Below are 21,520 nucleotides of genomic sequence, written 5' to 3'. Positions count from 1 at the left end.
TTGGAATGGAGGGGGTCAGTGGGGAAAAATAAAAGGAGGGCCATCTGTAATACTTTCAACAATAATGATAAATTTTAAAAGGAAAGAAATAAATTATTATAAATTCTAGAAATATATTCAAAGTGTTTAAGATACACTTTATAAGTATTATAGGGCTTTTATATATGTATCTAATTTGCCACAAGAAAAATTTAGTTTTAAATTTTTCTATTTTAATATTTTACAGTTGAAGTCATTGAGACTTTGAAAGTATTCTAAACATACAGCTGCTTGCCACGTGTGAGTTCAGCTTGTGACTATCCACATAAGATACCATTTATTAATTATCCATATAAATTTGTTACATACACATCAAACATGCCAATTTTATTTCACTCTTTATGGGTAGATTTCAAAGCCTCATTGTCATTCCAAAAGAGTATGCACGTATGAACAAAGAAATTATTCCATATGTGTAATAATACCACATTGTATCTAAATATAACATTCTTAAATACTTCAAATTTGCCTCTAATTAATCTTGAATGTTAATAAAAAATTTCTTCGTGTAAAACAATTATACTTTTTTAAGAAATGTTTTTATTGATTTCAGAGAGGAAGGGAACAGGAGAGAAAGATAGAAACATCAATGATGAGAATCATGATTGGCTGCTTCCTGCATGGCCCCTCCTGGGGACGGAGCCTGCAACCCAGGCATGTGCCTTGACCGGGAATTGAACTGTGACCCCCAGTTCATAGATCTATGCTCAACCACTGAGCCACACTGGCAGGCAAAACAGTTATATGTTTTAGGTATCTCTTTAGTGCTTGTATCTTCCTGAAAATGAAGATTACAGTCAATCCCTTCCTTTTGAATCTACTAGATAAATAATGCAAATGTATTTATATCATTTACCAAATAGATCATACCATCTGCAAGTTAACCCATCCAAAACACACAGCATTTGTGGTTGCTGTGGTTGAGTTGATGAAATTAAATGTTATTTAGAGCATTGACGTGGTGTGGTCTGGTGGATGGTATAAGAATGAAGTCTTATCTCAGAAACATTCTTTGTACCACCACTGGCTATTACCCATATGACTTGGAAAAATCACAGCCTTTCTTTGTGTCTTATTTGTTCCCCTGATAATAGCTAACCTAGGCTGTGTTTGGAGCGTGTTTAAGGATGGTAGAGAAAAGTTACATGAGGATATTTCTGGGCTTGTTTTTGCAGATGTTGATGAATGTGATGGAAACCACAGGTGCCAGCATGGCTGCCAGAACATCCTGGGAGGCTACAGGTGTGGTTGTCCTCAAGGGTACATTCAGCATTACCAGTGGAATCAGTGTGTTGGTGAGCACGCACTTCTTACATAGCATCTGCTTTTCTGACCTTAAAGTATCTTTAAGTAAAATGATCAAATAATAAAGGTTGCTGTTTCTATGAAGGCTTTGAATCCTAGACCTTAAAAAACAGTGCTTAGGAGTGATCCATTATTCTAGTCTTTATATTTATGTATATTTGAAAATACTCACAATGAGAGTATGGTTTTTAAGTACCTGAACAGTAATGCAGCTGGAGCTTTTATGAAAATTTTAATGTTCTGCTAGATTTTAGTCTAAGTTTCTGAAGAATGTTTCAAGAATCATCATTTTCATTTGCCAAGGTCAGGGGCTTTTTATCCCCCTCAGACAAATCTAAAGGAATTCAAATCAACTTAATGAGGATCGTCCATCTGAGCTGTCCAGTTACATAGATGTGATGAAAGAGCTGAATTGTTTTAAGGTAGAAATAGTACCTAGTTACAGCAAATTCCATTAAAACACTCCAGAAGTGTTTGTAAAATCAAATTAGTAGGCACTCTGCTCCGTTTCTTGCGTTGTTAATAGTCGTGGAAACTTTCCTCTTAAGAAGAGTTTGATCAAAGAGAATACCGTTCTCTGAGTAGCCAGCTAACTTACCCCACCTAAGTTCTTGGTTCCATTTGAATGCACTTCATAGACATACCACCCAATACTCTGTGACATTAGATGCTAGCATAACGGAGCAGAAAGGAGGACAGTGGTCCTGCAGGGAAATGGCAGGGTGCTTCCTGTTTCTCTGTAGTGATTTCAGTTACCCCACATGTACTTCAGATAGTTACTTGGCTTGAGCTACTCGTTCAGTTAATCTGATTTTATCCTTTGTGGTCTTCTCACAAGAAATTTCAAATGACAGTTTAGTTAATTAAGAAAAGAAAAAAAACAAGATAAATTTCAAAGGAGAAGAACCAACTCTGAAAGTCACAACTATTCCATGGCCATGTGCCAGATCACACCACGAATACATCCTCCTGGCAAGAAATGCAAACACTATGAATGATCAAGAGGTTAAGGACAAAGTTTTAAAGGATATCAAAATGATGAGTTAGGCTGTCAACCAAAATAATCTCACAAATGTTTTTCTCTTTACAGAAAAAATAAAACAAAATATGTTGCAAAAGTCCTTATGCCCTGATATCTTGATTCATAAACAGAGGCACAGTGTAGGCTCACTGTTCAGAACAGAGAGAATGGTACTTTGTTACATAGCTATTAACACAGCGTAAAACAATTTTACTATATTGTGTTTTTCATAACATATGATGTCCAATACTTTATTTAGTAAATAAAATGGACTTCTTGGTTAATTCTATGAAACTAAATGCAAAAAAAAAAATGATTCTCTAATATTTCATGTGTCAGCTTATATAGAATTCTTTTTATAGCAGTCATAAATAGAAATAGGATTATGTGTGGAGTATGAACTCAATTTCCAAGTTTTTAAGTTTCCTGAGGTTTCTGTCTATAAACATCTAGTGCAAATATAGCTACAGAAGCTTTTACTAAATCTGGTCTGACTTAAATCAGGACTGTGTGGGATGTGCCAGGCCCCGTTGTAGGGTCTCCTGGAGTGGGCACCTCAGCAAGGCAGTCACCCCAGAACACCTCACAATGGAGAGCAGCCAGCAGCCTGTGTGCCTGCTAATCAGGAGGGACCCTCTGCACAGAAGGATAAATGTTTTCAAAGATGAGTCCAAAACTAAAGACACGTAGCAGATATCCACAACTCTAAGTGTTCTTTTGTGAGCTTGCTCTGCTAGAATGGCACCTGTAAACAGCAGGTTCCTGACTGAGCAAGAGGCAACAGACATTTATTTGAAAGGTTCTAGATTTTTTGTGCAGGACTGAGGGACCCAGCTGGTCTCTAATAAAATTGCAGACTTTCTTGCCTTGAATCCACATAACACAGTTGGAATTTTAACTGAAATACATAACAGGAATAGAATTACACAGCCCATCAGGAACTAATAAAAGCAACAAGAATTATGACAAAATGCAAATTAAAAGGCACAAATCATTTTTATTTGGCACTATGTATGTGAATATCTTCATTCATCTGACTAAAGAGATAGAGAATGAGGTCTTTCAGATAGATTTATCTGGGATCTCCTGGTAAAGGAACAAAATTGCTAGTTAATGCATCCAATTATTTAAATACTGTTAAATTGAAAACCTACAGTGTTGTTAATACTACTTTCAATTTGAGAACAGCAGCTGTTCTTGCCTGGCTGGTTGGACATTTTTATGTGCACCCAGAGGTTACTGGTCGATTCAGATCAGGGCACATGCTGGAGTTGCAGGCTTGATTTCCAGTAGGGGATGTGCAGGAGGTAGTTGATTGATGATTTGCTCTCACATTAATATTTCTCTCTCTCTCCCCCTCTCCCTTCCTTTCTCTCTAAAAATCTGTATAAAAAGAATGGAGGGAGGGAGGGAGGGAGGGAGGCAGGGAGGGAGAGAGGAAAGGAAGAAGGGAAAAGGAAGGATGGAAGGAAGGAAGGAAGGAAGGAGAGTTCTTTGTGTTAATATTGACAAGAGCTTTTAATTCAAAGGAATAATTTGAAAAGTTTCCAGCCAGTTCCCACAGGACATTTATCCCATTCTGGTGCATAGATTATACAGATGTAGGTAATATTCTCAAATATTTGCAAGCATTACAATTATTCAGAATTGAAAATAAGTGAATATTATTAACATTTGCATATGAAGAAAAATTATGTCTTAATATATGAAGCTTTTAGTTATTTAGTGTTAGTAACTTCCAGTTACTTTCAAAATAATTTGAACATAACTTGATGAGGCTTGAGTCAACTCAAAATATTTCTCACACAGGAACACATTTTAAAAGTCAGATTACGTAAGTCTATAAAATTATACTATGATGTACATTTATAGCATATAAACATGAAGTATATAATGGTGCTTCCAAAAATATATATTTAAATTTTTTTCTTGCCATTGGTATGTTAAAATGAAATTTATTCGATTATTCAGTTTTTCCTGGTACATTTTCTACTTAACACAATGTCCAATACTATATTCATAGAAAGATCATTTTGTTAAATTGTAACCTAATTTACATTCTCCATTAGGAGAGAAATGGTGCATATAAATGTCTGATTTAATTATAAAATCAGAGGAGCCTTTGTGGCAGAAATAAAATGGCAGTTATATTTATGTCACAGGTAGCTTCATTATTATGAATTTATTTATATATTTCCCCTCCATGAAATGAAGGCTAAGAATTGGTACATATTAGGTAATCATAGCAGATTTTATATCCAGTGATTAAGAATTATACATTTGGCGGTCTGATTTAATTCTGAAACTATAATCATGATACAAAAATGTACCTAATAACATCTACCCTCTCAGTAACCTCTGTGCCGTACTTAATGGAGTTTAATTTCCTGTCTGAGAGGCCTCTTCGCTGAGCCGCCATCTGCGTCTTCCATAACCTGCCTGAGCCATGCCGCTCTGCCCTTCCCTCTGCCTGTTGTGTTCCAGGCGCACGCTCTCTTGTAAATGGGCTCATTTCCACACGTGGCCTGAAGCATGTACTTACCACATAGTCAGTAAACAGACACACTGTGCTCCACTGGAGTCACAAGAATCCGAAAGAACCTCCTACAGGGCAGATGTGACTTGTGCCCAGGGAGAAATTTGAATTATAATAAACTCCGAAGGAGTGCAGCCATGTGCTCTATACCAGCCAGACAGTTGAGAGCTAAGTTAAGTAGTAGTCTCCAAATTTAAAAGCACACTCTTTGGATTTGTAAAAATGATAAATGTAACTGAAGGTATAACAGAATCATCCCACTGTATTAATGTCAGTCATTGAGCCAGGAAAGTCGGTGTCAGCTGATGCTGGATGCAGACAGTCCCAGAAGGCACAGCTTGCACCGGGGGGTTCTCACGCAGGTAAATGTTGATTGTTGGTTCAATAGGCCCAATTAAATAATGTTTATTTCAAGTATTTTCACTTAGGGTATTTAGATTTCTATAAGTTTTCTCCGTCTACAATATAATGAAGGCTTTGGGAATTGCTGGGAGAATGGCATAAATACAGATACAGATGTAGGTGTTTTAACACGGAGATACAATTCACATAACCATAAAATTCATCTTTTTGAAGTGTACAGTTCCTGGTTTTTAGTATGTCCTCATAAGAGTCTGCCACCAGCACCGCCACAGCATTCTCAGCTCCCCGAAGAGTTCATCCCCCGTAGTATGGTCCTTCATTTCAGGCTCCCACAGACCTCACCATGAGTACTCTGCTGTCCCTGAGAATCCGTTCGTCTGAGGTGTGGCCTGGTGAACTATCCTGCTGCTAAGAGAACAGACGAGTGGTGCTGTAGGCAAACTGCAAATACCTGTCCGAAGCGTTGCCAGCAGATTCATAAACAGCACAAGCAGTGTATGAAAGTGCCGGGTAATTTCCTAGCTGATTTGGCTCAGTGGATAGAGCATCCGCCCACGGACAGAAGAGTGCCTGGTTCAGTTCCAGTCAAGGGCACATACCTTGGTTGCAGTCTTGATCCAATGGGGGAGGCAACCAATCAATGTGTCTCTCTCACATCGATGTTTCTCTCTGTCTCTTCCCTTCTCTTCCCTATCAAAGTCAATAGCCTTGGATAAGGAATAACAACAACAACAACAACAAAGTGTTAGCGAAAACCGGTTTGGCTCAGTGGAAAGAGCGTTGGCCTGTGGACTGAGGGTCCCAGGTTTGATTCCGGTCAAGGGCATGTACCTTGGTTGCAGGCACATCCTCAGTAGTGGATGTGCAGGAGGCAGCTGATCTATGTCTCTCTCATTGATGTTTCTAACTCTATCCCTCTCCCTTCCTCTCTGTGAAAAATCAATAAAATATATATTTTTTAAAAAGTGTTAAACAAGGTTTTTTACAGCTATAATTTAGGAGGATTTGTTGGATTTTGGCTTTTTATTATTTTATTTTCACATACTTTGAAAGTCAGCCATCAGACTGAATGTTTTTTAAGTGCTGTTGTAGAGTTCTTTCTACTTGTGAAGTCATAGGTACTGTGAGACTCAGACCCTCCTCTGTGTCCCCGCCACCTTCCCCAGGTCACATTTTCTTACCTTTTGTTCATAGACGAGAATGAATGCTCTAATCCGAATGCCTGTGGCTCCGCTTCCTGCTACAATACCCTGGGGAGTTACAAGTGCGCCTGCCCCTCTGGGTTCTCCTTTGACCAGTTCTCCAGTGCCTGCCACGACGTGAATGAGTGCTCATCCTCCAAGAACCCATGCAATTACGGCTGCTCCAACACGGAGGGCGGTTACCTCTGTGGCTGCCCGCCCGGGTACTACAGAGTGGGACAGGGGTAAGGCCATCATCCTTCGCACACAGGAGAGCGAGGGCCGTCCAACAGGGTGGGTTCAACTCAGGTTTCCTCTCTGAGTTCAGGCATTCAAGCTGCCTGGCACTGCAAGGAAGTGAATGGTGATTAGAAGCTCAAGAGACAAAAGCATTAGTCACTTAGGACATAGGAGGGAGAAGCACTAAGAAGGCATATGGATTGTATCCATGTTGCAGGATTACCTCCCATGTGATGTGTATAAGACCTGAATTTGTAAACAAATACTACTTTCTTGCCCCGCATAAAGGTCTGAATTGATTCAGTCGGGTCCCTCAAGGCCAGAGACTAGCAGATATTTTAAAATGCAGCTTACACGTTGCTATAGACACCTGGGTTGTGAGGCACAAGTGGAAATGGCTTCTCTTGGATTTTTCTGTGAATTTTCTATAAGCCACAGGCGCCAGCCTAGTGGCTCCTGAGGAAGGAGTGTGTTCCTCTCTTTGTTCATCAGACTTTATATTATTGCCCATGGGAGACCTGCCTCATTGGTGTGGCCCTGCTCAGCGCCAGGCTGGCTCCACGGGGCTGCGTTTCCTCCAGCCAATCACATGTTCCCCAGGGCAACCTCTCAAGCCCTGTGGACTGGGGCTGAGGTGCTGGCCACCTGCCCCCTTCCATCAAGGCAGCCTGTGCTCAGCAGCACGGAAGATGGGAGCTGAGGAGTCGCTCAGGTCCTCTTCCTCAGAGAGAGCAGAATAAGAGACAGGCACTGAGGGGGGTGGACTCATCTGTCCACCATTGTTACATCATAATGCTTGGAACAAAAGGCGTGGTCTAGACATTGACTCTCACTAACTCAAACAGGACTTGAGAAATCTCAGTCATTCCAGCAGAGAGCCTTGTTCTGAGCAGGACTTAGCACTCCCTTGGAACTTCATACTCTGCTTTTGCTTTCCCCAGTTAACTGCACTCAAGTGCTACATCCAACTGGGATTAAAAATTGGCAATGCCACTAAAGGAAATGAAAACATTAATCTGAAAAGATACAGGTACCTCTGTGCTCATTGCATCACTATTTACAATAGCCAAAATATGGAAACAACCTAGATGTTCATGGATAAAAAAGATGTGGTACACATATACAGTGGAACATTATGCAGAACAAAAGATTGCCATATGTGACTACATGAATGGACCTAGTGGGTATCATGTTAAGTAAGATAAGTCAGAGAAAGAAAATAATGTGTGTTTTCATTCATATGTGAAATCTAAACAACAAAACAGACTCACAGAAATGGAGACCAAAGGATGGTTGCCAGAGGGAGGGAGATGGGGGGATTGCTGAAAAGGGTGAATAGGAATATAGTCAATAATATTATGGTAAGTTTGTATGATGACTGATTACTTCTAGAATTAATGGGGTGGTCACATTGTAAGGTATGCAAATGCTGAATCACTATATTGTACACCTGAGGCTAATATAACTAGTATAAATTTTTATACCAACTATGCTTAAGTTTAAAAGGTGTATTAAAGAAAAACATTGGGGGAACTAAGAACTCCCTCTCAGAATTTTTCTGTTCAAAATAAGGGAAAATCTTGTGTAGAAAGTGTTTAAAAAAAAAAAAAAAAAAAAAAAGAGCTACAGAGACTATTAGGTTTTTATTTGAGCTCAGATTTTGCTTTGTTGGTGTTTTTTTTTTTCTGAAAAGTCTGTGCTCTGCCACTGGAAAGCTATCGCCAACGTTAAGGATAAAATCTAACAATCCCTTGCTTCTTGTTGCAAATAGCCACTGTGTCTCAGGAATGGGGTTTAACAAAGGGCAGTACCTGCCGATGGACGCAGAGGTGGATGAGGAAAACGCTCTGTCCCCGGAAGCCTGCTATGAGTGCAAGATCAACGGCTACGCCAAGAAAGATGGCCGGCAGAAGAGGAGCGCTCAGGAGCCCGGGCCCTCTGCTGTGAGTAAACCCCGCTTCTGTTTTGTGTCAGATTTTATCCACATGGAGTCACCTTTATGTATATTATGCAGTAAACCTTTATGTAGATTTCAGGCTCAGTGAAGCTAGAACTTTGATGGCTAAATTAATGGACTCAACATAGCAGAGACAAGTAAATGAGATAAGCTGATTTTTAGCTCAAAACACAAAGGCGGGAGGTGGGAAAAGGCTTTAGTGTTCACCGTGGCAGTCATGTGTTTTCCTCTTTCGTTTAAGCCAAGGGAATAAGATGCCCGCCTAGAAATGCCTATGTGAAATGATATAAAAAGTTACTTTAAATGTGCCCAGTCCTGTTTTATGCATTTGTAGTAAAGTAGGCTGATTTTCATTTTCAGTAGTTAAGCCAAGTAGACCTCATATTTTGTGGCATTTGTAAGTTAGATGTTCCTCCTGTGAAAGGATATCTCCAAGTAACTCGTAGTTTGTAAGGAACTGAAGATCTGCATGGCCTGCTGCTGGGGTTTGCTGGCCATACATGGCCTTTAGCAGAGAGTTTGAGGGGCGGGCCACAGACTGCCTGGTTCTGACTATGTCCCCTGGCCCTCCCGCCTGACACCCATGTTACATGGGCATGTTTACCTAACCTCTCTCTGTCTCAACTTTTTCACCTATAAAATGGGAATGAAAATACTGCTGAAGGGTGATGGGAGGATTGAGTGATCCTGTGCTTAGAATGGTACCTGGCATGTATATCACACTTGTTCAGTGGATCTCACTCATCATATCTAGAAATGTTGATGATTTTCCCTAAGATTAGGTATAGCACCACCCCTTTCAGTTAACATTACTGAGAAATTCCTCCACCAGAAACAGCTACCTGGCTGTGTAAACTGGGCAACTTGCTTCGGTTTTCTGGTTCTCAGAAACTTTATTTATCAATAAAATGAGATTTTTCTAGCCAAAAGGTCTATGATTCTACTTTATAATAATAAGTAGGCCAGTGTTACATCTACCTTAAATAGACTAAGGTACCTCACTGATTAAATATGATGGTTGAGATTGTCAGCAAATCCAGAAATTCTCTCTGTGAAACCTTCCCAATGTGGGACTTGGGATGCGAGTCTGTCTGAACACTGATGGACACTCAGGGCCGTTATAGCCAACAGGAGCTCAATCAAAGATTTGGTTGTTGATTGTTTATTTTTGTTTCGTTATTTATTTTACTAAGACGTTCTTAAACCTCCCATCCCTCTGATCAAGTGGGACTTGGTTTATCTGGTCCCTGCCCCACTGGCTTTTATCAGAGCCCGATTCAAATCTGAGCCCTGAGGACTGCAGTTCCCTCCCTATGCACCAGGGGTTCCAAGCAAAATTGCTCTTGCACTCTGCTGTGTGTTCTAGGCCTTACAAACCAAACCAAGCCTTCTGAGTGCAGATTCCTCTAGAGACAGTCCTTGCTAATGGATAATAGCTGCACTTCTTTAGACCCCAGGGGTAAAAATAAAAAAGAAAAAAAAAAGGCAATTATCTTCTAAATTATCTTTATTATTTAGAAGCATGGTATTCCATAAACTCATCAGAAAAACTTGAAATGTGGCCAAGACCAGTTTGGCTCAATGGATAGAGCGTCGGCTTGGGGACTGAAGGGTCCCGGGTTCGATTCCGGTCAAGGGCATGTATCTTGGTTGCGGGCATATCCCCAGTAGGGGGTGTGCAGGGGGCAGCTGATCGATGACTCTCTCTCATCGATGTTTCTGACTCTCTATCTCTCTCCCTTCCTCTCTGTACAAAATCAATAAAATATATTTTAAAAAAAAAGAAAAACTTGAAATGTGAATGCTGTCTGTAAGCTCAGCCCTGTAACTTTGCCTGGTTAAGGCCCCTGTGGAATGGACCTTCGCTTCCAGCCCACGTGAAGCTACAGTCGCCTCCTTCCCAAGCACTCCTCCTAAGGAAAGTGCAGGAAGGGGAGCAGTAGGCTGTTGCTGTGGCTACAGCCCCAGCAGCCTGGGCCCCCTCCTGTGCTACTGATGCTCCTCCCACATCGTTTCCTGCTTTTTCTTCAGGTTGAAAAGATCAGCCTGGAGAGCGTGGACATGGACAGCCCCATGAGAATGAAGTTCAACCTCTCTGGCCTTGGCTCCAAGGAGCACATCCTGGAACTCATGCCCGCCATTGAGCCCCTCAACAACCACATCCGCTATGTCATTTCCCAGGGGAATGACGACGGCGTCTTCCGCATCCACCAAAGGCACGGGCTCAGCTACTTGCACACGGCCAAGAGGAAGCCGGTGCCTGGCACGTACACACTGGAAATCATGAGCGTCCCTCTCTACAAGAAGAAGGAGCTGAAGAAACTGGAAGACAGCAATGAGGATGACTACCTCCTAGGGGAACTCGGGGAGGTTCTCAGAATGAGGCTGCAGATTCAGCTCTATTAACACTTGCAGACTTGGTTCCAGGCTCAAATCCCTGCACAGCCAGCCTTCAGAAGCCTTTGAGAATCAATGACTAATTTTAAGGAGGAAAAAAAAGACAACTTTTGTTTCTTTCCTCCCTGTCTCAGCTTCAGAATGTTGACCCGCACAAGGTGGGATAACTTAGACTGGTGTGGCCAAAGGTTTGAGTACAAAGGCAACCGTGGTTACTGTATTTTTTATATAACTTCACTTTAAAATATATTAAAAAAAAAAAAACAAAAACCTAAATGTTCAAGAGATCAGCATATGGCACTAAATGCACAAAAATAATGTGAGCTTTTTTTTCCTGTTAGCAGTCTGTAACACTTGGGTATTTTGCTATAGTTGCTAATTAAAAAAAATATAGATGTTTATTTATTTTTAATGCAGTAATATATGGAGAAATGAACAAACTATGTAAACAAAAAGGGAAACTCACTTGTTTTTCTTTAGATTTATAAATTTGAGCTATTTCTTTTAGAGGTGCTTTTTAAAAATTCAGTAGATTCAAGAGATGTTTCCTTTGGTTTTCTGCCAGTCATCCAACTGGTACACATCTGATTATCTTAAAGAAAGCCTCTCGGAGCTGAATGGGCAGTGTAATCAATAATTTAAAAGGGGGAGTGTCATTAGCTCCTTTCCGAAGGAGATCAAAGCCAGAGCAGCTCACTGTGACGATATTTCACATCACCAGACACACCAGGCAATGAAGATGAAGCACAACACTGTAGCAAAATACCTTGACTGCTTGTGAGACCAGTAGCGTTGCAGGCCAAACCGTACTGTATTTCCTTCTCCTAACCTCAAGGAAGCACGTGTGCTCCCCACAACACCTCATTGGTACCCAGGGTGTGCTGCGTACTTGTGGTACTCAGGCAGCTGAAGAACTGCCGTTCCTTTGAAAAGGAACACCTGGCGTTCTGTAGTGTTTGGTGCTGTCTTAGATTAATGGTGCATTTGTTATGTTCGAGCTATTTCAGGATTGCCATATGTGCAAACAAATCATGCAGTACAGCCAAGGAATATATGTTGTTGTTTTTTTAAATCCATTTTTTTTTTTTAGAATTTTCATTAATACTGTAGTTATACACCATATGCCTCGTTTTATCATAGCCTATTGTGTATGAAAGATGTTTGTACAATGAATTGATTTTTAGTTTGCTTTAGTCATTTAAAAAGATATTGTACCGGAATGTGCTATAATAAGAGTACTGTCTCCCATGTTCTTCTCAACCCAAGAACCTGTCTCTGGACCAGTGACCAAACCTCATATGTGAAATGGCCAAAGCTCATGCAGGCTCTGGGTTGTTCCTCTCACACCTGTGCTGACCAAAGATTAGTCACCAGTTATATCCAGTTTGGGTTCTTTTGTTTTGTTTTAATAACTAAAAAAGAAAAAAAAGAAAGAAAGAAACAGTGTAAATTTGTAATCAAGTGTTTGTGAGGAAAAAACTTATGGTTTGGGGTCTTGTTTGTTTTTGTAGGTCTTTGTATCAGATATGACACTTTTCTTGCAATAAAGCTTATTTTGGGGTAGTTTTCTGATTGAGAGTTTTATGGGACTGTGACCCCTGTTGTTTTTGTGGGAGTGCCCAGGATCTTGGCTTTATGGGGACCTGTATGAAAGAAAGTACCAGAAGGCAAGTGAGGCCCATTTATAGGAAGACAAGGGAAGGTTGTCAAATCTGGGACACATCTGAGTTAGCAGCAGTGTTCAACCGACCAGTGCCACGTACAGTCGCACTCACATAGAAGGACACAATCGGGGCAGGTAGCTGTTCACTTCCAAGCAGAGTCGAAGCCTCCTACGACCTACCTTCTAAGACTCAGAATTTCTCCCCTTCATCCTCACATGCGCTTTGAGTGCCATTGTGTTAAAGCACCTTCAACCACCTGTGGGGAGGTCAAACATTCTCTCAGACAGCCTTTCTCTTCTGGCTTTTCCTGAACTGGAGCTATTAAGCAAAAGTACATGAGCATACAGCAGGCCCAAAGGTATCTTCACCCGAATCATCCCAAGTGTCCTGTTTCTTCCAGTATTACCCACTTTTCCTCAGCGGAGAAGTGGCTAGAGGTGACACGTTACTTAACACAAACTCTCCTCTGACTCACTTTTAAAATGAGTACAGAAACATCTTGAAAGTTAATCCGATATCAGGTTTGAGAATTTGTGTGGTTAAATTTTTCCTCTAAAGAATAAGAAAATAAAGGTTATAACTGATCTTAATGCTGTTCTTTGCCAATCAGAAATTAGCTGCGTGGAGCAAGGAAAATATGTATTTGCCTCGGGGCATCCTTTAAAACTTAACATGCAGATTCTGTTTCATCTGGCATCTATTATTGGTACAGCATGAGCTGTAATGTGAAATTACCTGGAACCAAACTCTAATGCTGAATGTTGAGAGGCAACAGTCCCAGTGAAGCTTCAACTTGCTTTTGAGGCCACTTGAGAATCCACACTATTAGGTGCTTTACACAGAAAATATAAAAGACCCTTAGAGGGTTTACACAGATGAATGTACTAGGAAATGACTATTCCAAGATGCTCCTTCACGGAAGAACCTTCTCAGACACCTCTGGTAGCGCGATTGCAATTCTCGTGGTGTGAGCACTGATGCAGCCACAATTAATTTGTGTCTCTGTAATTAACTGCTAATGATATTGTGCGTACCATTTTGTCATTCTCATTCATTGTCTCCTCGGAAATTACCTCGGCTAGGTTACAAAAAACTGCACAAGAGTAAAGTATGATGTAAGCCCTGACATATAAACCAGATCCGATAGATTTTGGATTATTGCTTATTGATAAGCAATAATGTGTTCTTAAGCTGACATGAATTAGCTTTCCACTAATATTTAGGACTGGAGCTTTTTTTAAATTTGATTTTGCTGCTTATTTGTGGTAGATGAAACCTGGTCATGTTTTCACATGGGCACTGGAAATAATTCAGGGTAATATATAAGAATTTTACTCTATTCAAACGTGCCCTTTTTCATTATCTAGGAATATCAAACAGAATCATTCATATAATCTGCCCCTTCTCAATATTCTCAGGGGTTTGTTTGTTTTGTTTTGCATTCATTGCCTTCTTGGTTCACAGAATAAATGCCAGGGGTGGGGAGGGGAAAAACGACTAAAATTTATAAAGCATCAGTCTACATGAGTCTACAATTCTTTAGGTTCATATTGTTTAATGCTTCAAGGGAAAATGGGTCAATTCATTTGTTCAATTGAACCCTGAGGAACTTCCAATATTTGGCCACATTTGACCTACAAAATGGCAATTTCATTTGGTTCAATTGAATATTATAGTTTAGAAATATTCACATTTCTCAAAAACAGAGTAAAAATTTCCTTTCTCTTTGAAAGAACCAATTCCATGCTGCTTGTGGCCCATTCTACTCCTAATTTACAGTAGTCCACGGGAGAACATACTTAATTTATTCAAACAGCTACTTTCACGCTCCAAAAACTTTGGAAAGAGTCTAACACACATATTTGGGACCTGAGGGGATTATTGGAATCTGTTTAAAGATAAAGGCAAACCCATTGAGAATGGTGAAGATACAGTACAGTGTTTAAAAGAGAGAGGGAGGGGCTTTAGGAATCTTTACTTCTGGAGACTGGAAAGATGGTGATTCATGAACACCCCAGAGAACATAAGGGGGACATCATATTTGCAACTCAGCCAGCCTGAAGTCTCTGGTTTCTTTTATTTTTCAGCATGATTGCTTTCTCAAACAAATGCAAAGCCACAATTACCTTCCTTAATAAGGAATATGTGTTTCTAAGCCTAGTTTTCATTGAAAATCCTTTACATGTCCAGAGCAGTGGGTATCCTGAAATACAATGTACAGTTCATTAAAACTTCAGCGTTTTAACTTCTGGGGCAGTATCACCTTGCAAGTGAAAGCAAGAGAGTCTGTAGGGGGGTGGGGCAGGCTTACTGATTCCCTTGGATCTGCAGCCTTAGAGCCTCTCCACTTTTTCTTAATATGTGTTTTGTGATGTGTTTGTTTGTTTGTTTGTTTGTTTGTTTTAGAGAGAGGAACTGAGAGGGAGAGATCGAAACATAAATCGTGACCATCATTGATTGGCTGCCTCCTGCACACCCCCAACTAGGGATGAGCCTGCAACCCAGGCATGTGCACTGACCTGACCGGCAATTGCACTGCGACCTCCTGGTTCCCAGGCAGACCTCTCCCACTCAGGCTGGGCATCTCCACCCACTTTTGGATGCACAGTGGGTAGCAGTATTTTCCAGGTGTCCTGGTGGAATGCGCGTGGCACTTTTTTCAGTTATGAATACCCAATTAGTTGTCAATTAAAGAGGAGAGAAAAAGGGAACAGCTCAGGCTGTCATGATGCTAATGTCGTTGGGCAGACCTGTATTTGAATCTGTCCCCACAGACAAGCTGTGTGACCTCCCTGAGCCTTGGTTTCTCTTCCAGGCTTATGTTCCCCTACAGTGTGCTTGAGAGGATTGAGTGAGTTAGTACAGGCCACGCCATCAGCATAGGGCCAGCACAGCCCGCAAAGCACTCTTCCTTCTCCCCCTCCGTCACTATAACCACCAGTAGGAGAATAAGCCCCCATCCTCACACAAAGCTCTTTCCTATGCTTGGCCTGGAAACTGACCCTCTCTCTGAACTGTAGGACCGCATTCAGATAAATAGCTTCCAGGCCATTTCTCCTGCGTGGTCAGCACCTCCAGGGACTCTGGAAGTCCTGGTATGGTCTTGAGCCTTTACAATCTCCACCCTGCTCATCACTGACTACAGGTGTGGGCTGCCACCCTGGAAGCCCATGCCACAAACCCAGCCAAGCCCTCACATCCACACACACACACACACACACACACACACACACACACACACACCGCCAGCAAACCAAACCTGAAGGGGAACACAGACATCTGATCATCCCTTTGGGATGATTTAGTGTCATTGAATGTCAGAGCTGGAAAAGCCTTTAGAAACCAACATATATGGACCAGTGAGGAAACTGAGTCCCAGAGCTATAGCCCTGCTAACTACACTGCTGGTTTCCACCGAGGTGAGACCAGAGCCCTGGTGGCCTGGTTGTAGTCTGGTGCTAGTCATATTTCCACTACATGGAAAGCCTATTTGGATCTCTTTTAAACCCTGAGGATATGGGCCAGTTCCCATGGTTTTGGCTCACATTGAATCCAAAAATGTTTTCCAAGCAGGCTTCAAGCTCTGCTTTTGGTTTTGTCTACCCCACCCTCTGTGTAACTGCTCCCAACCGCCTATCAACCAGAGATTTCTGTACACGGGAGAATGCCAAGACACTGGCTGCCGCAGAGAGGACCCCACCTAAACCCTACAGCTCTCTAAAAGCACGTTAGAGCTTTGGTTCTCAAAGGGTTAAACGTTTTATTTAAACCAGACCTTCAAAACTTTAAAAACACATACACATTTGTTTTACTGAGAATGCTTAAGGAAAGCACACTGGTTGCTTGTGTTGTTTAATTGTCTTTTTCCCCCCACCCCCTTTTCCTGTGAGCCTAAAAAAGATATTACTACTAGATTAAATTGCCTTACTTTTGAAATAGCCACGAACCAAGAGCTCACATTAGTCACTCTGTTAGAGCTGCAGATGAAATGTCAGGATGTAGGGTAGACATTTTCCTAAGGAAAACAGGGAAATGCTTTACATGATTTTTAGAGCAAACCATAGGAAAAGTTAATATTAATAGCCTTCTTCCAGACAACTACTGCTACATGTATGAGTCCCACTAATGAAATAGCAGGAGAGGCTGTGAATGGCCAATTCCTGAAAATGTGTCAGAAAAGCAGCCGTTGGCCTGCATAACCTGCCTGTGTTTCCACTCCTGGTGCACCTCCTGCCTCCTGGACTGGGGAAGCCCGTTCATGCAGAAGCTGACTCTAACTTTGTGACATGAGAAGACCCAATCCAAAGCTGGGCTGCAGACGCTGTTTCTCCTATAGTGTGGTGGATGAGAGAAGAGGCCCAATAACTTCTCTTCTTAGGAGATTACACAGTTCTCGATTCTGAAACAAGCTGACTACATGAATATTTGTTGGCTATCTATTACCCAATCCTAAAAAGATTTTCTCTGCAAAAACTTACAGTGAACTCAAAGAAACAGGATAACCACATCAAATGATAGAATGGTATATGGTTAAGGACCATAGGGAGTATCTCAGACAAATGGCCCAGACTTTACCTCGGAAAAGGAAGAGATTATTGAAATGTAGAGCTACTGGATACAGTCTCTTGGAGATGGTGGGAGATGAGCTGGATCTTGTACAGTGAGGAAGATTGGAAAACAAGGTAGAGAGTAGGAAGGACTTCCTGGAAGATAGAATCGAGTGAAAAAAATGTTGGGACTTGAATGATGGTACCATGGAGTACAAAAAATGTTGGGACTTGGCCCTAGCCAGTTTGGCTCAGTGGATAGAGCATTGGCCTGCGGACTCAAGTGTCCCAGGTTCGATTCTGGTCAAGGGCATGTACCTTGGTTTCGGGCACATCCTCAGTAGGAGATGTGCAGGAGGCAGCTGAATCGGTGTCTCTCTCATCAATGTTTCTAAGTATATCCCTCTCTCTTCCTCTCTGTAAAAAAAACAATAAAATATATTTAAACAAACAAAATTGAATGATGGTACCAAGAAGTACAAAAGATAAGCCCAAATCGGTGTTGCTCAGTGATTAGAGCATCGGACTGTGCACCGAAGGGTCTTTGGTTCGATTCTTAGTCAAGGACACATACATGGGTTGAAGGTTTACTCCCTGCCCCTGGTCAGGGCACATGCAGGAGGCACCCAATCGATGTGTCTCTCTCACATTGATGTTTTTCTCTCTCCCCCTTCCCTCTTTTTCACTCTCTCTAAAAAGCAATTGGGAAAATATCCTCAGGTGAGGATTAACTAAATAAGCAAACAAAAAAGACCAAAAGATGATTAGGTTGTGTGGAGCTCAGGTGTGAGGAACCCTAAAATTCAGGCTGAGCCATTTGGACTTTATCCTGTTGTCAATAGCGAATGAGGGGTCATCGGTGTATGGATAAGAGCTGATGAAGAAAAGAGGACCTAAAACCAAGCCCTGAGAGACTCATATCTAGAAATAGAAGAGGAAGAGCTGTCAGCACCTGGGGGGGGGGGGGGGGGGGGGGAGAGGAAGAGAGAGAGAGAGAGAGAGAGAGAGAGAGAGACAGAGAGAGAGAGACAGAGAGAGAGACAGAGAGAGAGACAGAGAGAGAGAGACAGAGAGAGAGGAAGTGGAGATGTAATAGTAAAACCAGAAGGGAGAGTGTCAGAATGCCCAGCTAGGAAGGATTTGAGAAAAGTATCATGAGAATTTTTTGCTACCAAAATCCAATCTCCTTTTCTACCCATATGTACTCACCACACCCTCCAATCTTCCTTGCCTCTTTCCCTTTAGTCACTTTGTTGCAATAAGTGACAAAACAAACCATGTTCATGATCCTTTCCACATGTACAATAGACCTGAGAGGCCGGATAGCAGAGTGGGAGAAGTTGCCTTTGAGGCAAAAAGAATTGGGTTTATATTCTGGCTGCACTGATTTTCTGGGTGATAGTAGTCATGTTCTCGGTTTGTGGCACATGAGCTTTTTTGCATTTCCATCATCCTTTCCCAGTTCTTTCTGTGATAACATACCAATGTTGCTTTAGGTAATGACCCAGTCACCCTGGTACCCAGTCATATTAGGACTTCAAGGATCCCTATTTGCCTCCATTCTCTCCCTGGAATTTGAGTTTTGAACAGAATAATACAAGAGCAGATGCCAGCTCTTGCATTCATCCAAATAGCACCCCAATGGAACTGTCAGTCTGTTCCTGCAACCTCCATCCCAGAAGCTGATCCATTCTGCGTCCTTTCTAAGCCTGGTTCTTCAATCTTTCAAAAGTCTCAGAGCTATCCATGCAATCAGTTATTTTTATTGTCAGAATTAGTTGTTGCTTGCATCTTAAGTCTAATGTCTACCCTCCTCCTAAGACAGTTATGAGGATGAGAGGTATTGCCATTTCCAAGCATGAGGTCTATAGAATACAGGGCATGCAGTAGACCAGCATCTGCTATAATGATGTCAAGAAGGACCCCCAAGCTCTCCTCAATCCCACCTCCTGTGCCATCCATTACCATGAATAACTAAGCCAGAATGAAGTTACTCAGGATCGGCTCACTGTTCACAAGATGTTTGCCGCTTTGATTCATTATTGTTTGCATCCTCCCATCTCTCTGGTTTGGGAAAGATGGAGTTGGGCAAGGCTGCACTGGGCTCAGTCCCAGGAAGGTACACCACAGCCAGGCTTCTTTGTTTCCGGAGCACACGCTGGGGAAAAAGCGGGGCCTGCTCTCCCAGAAGCAAGTTTCCTACATTTCACGAAGGACCAAGGAAACCTGCAATAAGAACCATTCACGATCTCCGAGGATTATGCCCAAAAGAAGGGTGGAAATAGCACAGCTCAGTAGAAGAGAAATAAATCAAATGCTGTCGTTTTATGTCAACCACTTTAATTAATTAAGTTTCTTTCCATGCTGTCATCCTTTGCTTTTCCTGCAATATTCTGCTAAACTGTTCCCATGGGCTGATTGAGTACATGCATGTGAGGCTCTGTGTAGAATAAATAATTACACAAGACATTTTTTGAAAGAATAAATGCATTTGGCCTAACAAAACCAATTCACATCTCCAGGAGTCAGCTCCTCCGATGCCAGTGATGTCAGCAAACTATTTCTCCAGCAACGTGGCAGTTTAATTCTTCACCCTTGTCTCCTTGGCTACACTACACACAAATGGCTTTCAGAACAGGAAGAAAAATGCTTTCCGGTGTCTGTTTTAAATTTGTTTTTATCTACTTTATGTGTCTAACTTTGTCCTTGTATTTATTTTATAGCAAAAACAAAATAGAGGAAAGATATCAACCATGTCCCTGGGAGTTTACATATCTGTAAGTTGCCTTTTGCTGTTGATAATAAAGGGAAAAAAAAGAGATATGTTTTATAGCATAGAGCTTGTCCATAAACTACAAACATCCTCTTCCCTCACTTCAAGTCTTTTTCGAGGGCTGATGAAGGGACAGTCAGTGACTGTGAGTGTCCCTCCAGGGCCTCCTACTAGCAAGGACATTTCTATGGCAAGGACTCTGACTGCCTGATCACTCTTCAAAAGAGGAAACTGGAATCACCCTGGGATCGGAAAGCCAGGATGAGCAGTTGTGTTTCTGAGACCCTGGTCCTGACTTCATCAGCTGCCACCTGACAAATCATGCCTCCTAAAATAACATATTTGCCTAAATGCGAGGCAACTCCAAGTGTAACATAAGCTCCCATTTTCCCAAATGAATCTAAAATTTTAGGAAATGGATAAAATAGTTTTTACTTTCTGTTTATCAATTTAGTTACATACCTACGTAAAAACTGTATCACATCTAAGATAATATATTTACTTAATATATTTTTTCTACACTCACATTTTACAAACCAATTTTATTTCAGTTTCTTGCATGCATCTTTGATGTAGGTATGTTCTGAACTTTTCAAATTATTTTAAATAATTTAACACAGATTTCCCAAATTTGCTCTCTCCAGTGTCACTTACTTAAATAGTTTTGAGACACAGCACTTTTCATGAGGCTGTACTACAATCTTTCCCAAGCTACTAGTGCTCATTTGCATGGTTTTAGGACAGTTTATTACTTTCATTCATCCTATTGATGTATATTAAAGATCTTTACAAAGAAATCACTCACTATAATGCTTTTTAAAATTATCATTAAAAACCTTCCTCAAAAGATGACCTGAAACTTGCAATTATGATATCATACTGCAGGAATTACTTTTGTGTTAAATTTATCTGCTTCAAACACACACACACACACACACACACGCATCTATCACTTGAACTTTATAATAACCAAAGTTAACATTGATTGAAGTTATTTCAGGACTAGAGGCCTGGTGCATGAAATTTGTTCCCAGGTAGGGTCTCTAGGCCTGGCTGGTGATCAAAGCCAATCGATCAAAGCCTTCCAGCTGCCAGCCAGAGCCTCTCTTCCCCAGCTGCTGGCTGCCAGTGAAGGCATTCCTTCATTCCACGCTACCCCCTGGTGGTCAGCATGCATCATAGCAAGCGATCAAACTCTCGGTCTCCGGGTCAAACTGCTGAGGGGACACTTTGCGTATTAGCCTTTCATATACAGATAAGATAAATTCTCCAAACCTGTACTTTATTCATAATATGGTTATTGGGTAAGTACTCCATAAAAATGTGAATATTTTGTAAAATTAACACATTAAGCAACACTGTGCAATATATATTTGGCCAAATACAATATCATAAATTTAACATTTGCATACATTAAAAAGCCAAAACAGTAATTAATGTAATGTTCATATGCATTAATGAGTTAACAATGAAACAATAATTTCATAATTGGAGCCG

The 21,520-nt window shown here is 41.2% G+C and overlaps 1 protein-coding gene across 1 annotated transcript in view; it reads left to right on the top strand.

The window, feature by feature from the left end:
* Positions 1 to 12,595, top strand: part of FBN2 (fibrillin 2) — a 241,195-nt gene extending 228,600 nt beyond the window's left edge. The window contains exons 62-65 of the mRNA XM_084880950.1: positions 1,215 to 1,334; positions 6,459 to 6,690; positions 8,457 to 8,628; positions 10,674 to 12,595. Of these exons, the coding sequence (XP_084737076.1) occupies positions 1,215 to 1,334; positions 6,459 to 6,690; positions 8,457 to 8,628; positions 10,674 to 11,048 (899 nt within the window). The 3' untranslated portion in view covers positions 11,049 to 12,595. The remainder of the gene's footprint in view (positions 1 to 1,214; positions 1,335 to 6,458; positions 6,691 to 8,456; positions 8,629 to 10,673) is intronic.
* Positions 12,596 to 21,520: the final 8,925 nt, after the last annotated feature.

This window comes from Pipistrellus hanaki (assembly GCF_964339955.1).
Source record: "Pipistrellus hanaki genome assembly, chromosome: 4".
NCBI lineage: Eukaryota > Metazoa > Chordata > Mammalia > Chiroptera > Vespertilionidae > Pipistrellus > Pipistrellus hanaki.
Note: the sequence above shows the minus strand (reverse complement) of the source record. Positions and strands in the feature narration are given on the sequence as shown.